General features: G+C 43.2%; 1 protein-coding gene across 2 annotated transcripts in view; it reads left to right on the top strand.

Annotated features, from left to right (window-relative positions):
- The window catches only part of lrp6 (low density lipoprotein receptor-related protein 6), a 70,182-nt gene extending 67,214 nt beyond the window's left edge, over positions 1 to 2,968 (top strand). For both annotated transcript variants that reach the window (XM_079816830.1, XM_079816831.1), the window contains one exon: positions 1,217 to 2,968. In XM_079816830.1, the coding sequence (XP_079672956.1) occupies positions 1,217 to 1,520 (304 nt within the window). In that variant the 3' untranslated portion in view covers positions 1,521 to 2,968. The remainder of the gene's footprint in view (positions 1 to 1,216) is intronic.
- The last annotated feature ends 568 nt before the right edge of the window (positions 2,969 to 3,536 follow it).

Raw genomic sequence — 3,536 nt, 5'->3', positions numbered from 1 at the left:
TGGTGCAGTCTCGTCATCTCGTGAAAAAAGGTCATTGACGAACATATTTAGTCTCATCTCGTCTGACGAAATGAACACGTGTGTGTGTGTGTGTGTGTGTGTGTGTGTGTGTGTGTGTGTGTGTGTGTGTGTGTGTGTGTGTGTGTGTGTGTGTGTGTGTGTGTGTGTGTGTGTGTGAGTGTGCGTTCTGCAGCTACAGGCTTAGTATGTCATATTTTCAAATATTTGTCATCTTTTTGGCCATTTATGTCACAATTTTGACATTTTAATTAATTATTTTAACTTTTCATCTAATTATTATGACTAAGTATGTCATATTTTCAAATATTTGTCATATTTTTGGCCATTTATGTCACAATTTTGACATTTTAATTAATTATTTTAACTTTTCATCTAATTATTATGACTAAGTATGTCATATTTTCAAATATTTGTCATATTTTTGGCCATTTATGTCAAAATTTTGAATTTATTCATTATATTAACTTTTCATTTCATAATTATGACTTAGTATGTCATATTTTCAAATATTTGTCATATTTTTGGCCTTTTATGTCACAATTTTGACATTTTAATTAATTATTTTAACTTTTCATTTCATAATTATGACTTAGTATGTCATATTTTCAAATATTTGTCATATTTTTGGCCTTTTATGTCACAATTTTGACATTTTAATTAATTATTTTAACTTTTCATTTCATAATTATGACTTAGTATGTAATATTTTCAAATATTTTTCATATTTTTGGCCATTTATGTCACAATTTTGACTTTTTTATTCATTATTTTAACTTTTCATCTAATTATTATGACTAAGTATGTCATGTTTTCAAATATTTGTCATATTTTTGGCCATTTATGTCACAATTTTGACTTTTTTATTCATTATTTTAACTTTTCATCTAATTATTATGACTAAGTATGTCATATTTTCAAATATTTGTCATATTTTTGGCCATTTATGTCAAAATTTTGAATTTTTTATTCATTATATTAACTTTTCATCTAATTATTATGACTTAGTATGTCATATTTTCAAATATTTGTCATATTTTTGGCCATTTATGTCACACTTTTGACTTTTTTATTCATTATTTTAACTTTTCATCTCATAATTATGACTTAGTATGTCATATTTTCAAATTTTAGTCATATTTAGTCTCATCTCGTCTGACGAAATTAACACTAGTGTGTGTGTGTGTGTGTTCTGCAGCTACAGGCCGTACAGCTACCGCCACTTCGCCCCCCCGACGACGCCCTGCAGCACAGACGTGTGTGACAGCGACTACACGCCGGGCCGCCGCGCCCCGCACACGCCCACCCCCGCGGGCACCAAGGGCTACGCCAGCGACCTGAACTACGACTCGGAGCCGCTGCCCCCCCCACCCACCCCCAGGAGCCAATACCTGTCGGCCGAGGAGAACTGCGAAAGCTGCCCGCCCTCGCCCTACACGGAGCGCAGCTACTCACACCACCTGTACCCGCCTCCACCCTCGCCCTGCACGGACTCCTCCTGAGCCCAAGCCCCGCCCTCACCATCGCCCAAGCCCCGCCCTCGCCCTGCACGGACTCCTCCTGAGCCCAAGCCTCGCCCTCACCCAAGCCCCGCCCTCGCCCAAGCCCCGCCCTCGCCCTGCACGGGCTCCTTCTGAGCCCAAGCCCCGCCCTCGCCTAAGCCCCGCCCTCACTCAAGCCCTGCCCAAGCCCCGCCTTCGCCCAAGCCCCGCCTTCGCCTAAGCCCTGCCCTCACTCAAGCCCTGCCCAAGCCCCGCCCCTGCCCAAGCCCCGCCCTCGCCCTGCACGGACTCCTTCTGAGCCCAAGCCCCGCCCTCACCATCCCCCAAGCCCCGCCCTCACCCTGCACGGACTCCTCCTGAGCCCAAGCCCCGCCCACCTCTCTGTAAATAGCCCAGGAGACTTGCTTTGAGAGGGCGCTCTGTACATTTTTTTAAAAGAAAAGAAAACATATTTATATATTTTCTATACAGTGTTTATTGGTTCCGCCATAGAGCTTTGTATTAAAATAATTTTTTTTTTTTTTTTTAAAGAGAAAGATTTATTAAATCCACACAGACGTGATGCGTTTGCCTTAATCCAGGAGTGGCGAATCAGAGGTTCGTCAATGCCAAATAGACGAGGCGCGTCGCCCCCTGCAGGCTCGGAGCAGCACACACACACACTGTGACTGACTCGCAATCACACGCCGGTACTCGTACTTTTCTACTATTTTTCTACTGAAGACGTCCCGGATGGACCCGCTGCCTTCGCTCGGCCCTTTCTACTCATTTTTACCTTTTTTAAAATCTCAGAGCCCTCAAAAGGTCATTATTTTTGTACCACACTGTGTAGATACTGTATTTATAAGCTATAAAGATCATCACAGTCCTTGCAGTGCTGCTGTTCGTCCTGTATCGTGTGTGTGTGTGTGTGTGTGTGTGTGTGTGTGTGTCAAGAAGGGAAACGCACCAGCACAAACCGCCACATCAGTCTTCATGGTGCAATCATGAATGTGCGTCAGCTGTTCCAAATCTCGACCCTGTTCTGCAAGGGCTTCTGGGTAACGCCACACGTGTTCAGTTCCTCTATGATTCTGCTCACACCAGCATCTCTGTTTCCTAACTGCACTTTACAGGAGCGGCTCAGTGTGAGGTTCGGTGTGTCTGAGCCGTTGCTGGAATTGTGGGTAAAAAAAAAAAAAATGTCTCAAGCACTTTGAAGGAGTGAGCAGGATTGACGGACCACAGAATCTCGTGTGTGATTTCGATTCCCGTGGTGCTTTGCGAGGATGTGTTCAAAGGTGACCAACATTTGGTTTCTCATCAGTCATGAAATCTCTCGAGTTTTTGTACATTGTACATGCTTTACGTGTAAAAACGGATGTGTACAGCTCATTCAGTCACGACTATAAGCTGTTGTAACAAATGAAAATATCTTTTTTTTTTTATAATAAAACTGAGTGAACTTTTACATTTTAAAAGTCTTCTCATTGGCCATTTGTGAGGCTGAAGTTCCGCTTGTGTCCACACGGCGGCGCCGCTGCATCACGTGTCCAGGTAAAGCCTCCACATTGCTACTGCTGCTGACGCCGGGTGACCGTTCCAATATGGCGGACGGCTTAGAAACAGCCGCTAATGAGGCATCTATGTATGTATAAATGGTTAAAACATCCATCGCTCATTTACTAACGTTATTTTACGCTTTCATGCTTCGTAATACGTTAGTTTAAACACGTCTGTGTCTGCAAATCGCTCTTTGGCCATTTGTGTGGCTGAAGTTCCGCTTGTGTCCACACGGCGGCGCCGCTGCATCACGTGTCCAGGTAAAGCCTCCACATTGCTACTGCTGCTGACGCCGGGTGACCGTTCCAATATGGCGGACGGCTTTAGAAACAGCCGCTAATGAGGCATCTATGTATGTATAAATGGTTAAAACATCCATCGCTCATTTACTAACGTTATTTTACGCTTTCATGCTTCGTAATACGTTAGTTTAAACACGTCTGTGTCTGCAAATCGCTCTTTGGCCATTTGTGT

This window comes from Gobio gobio, assembly GCF_949357685.1.
Source record: "Gobio gobio genome assembly, chromosome: 5".
NCBI classification, from domain to species: Eukaryota; Metazoa; Chordata; class Actinopteri; order Cypriniformes; family Gobionidae; genus Gobio; species Gobio gobio.
The sequence above is the reverse complement of the archived record's forward strand: the minus strand, read 5'-3'. Positions and strand labels throughout refer to the sequence as shown.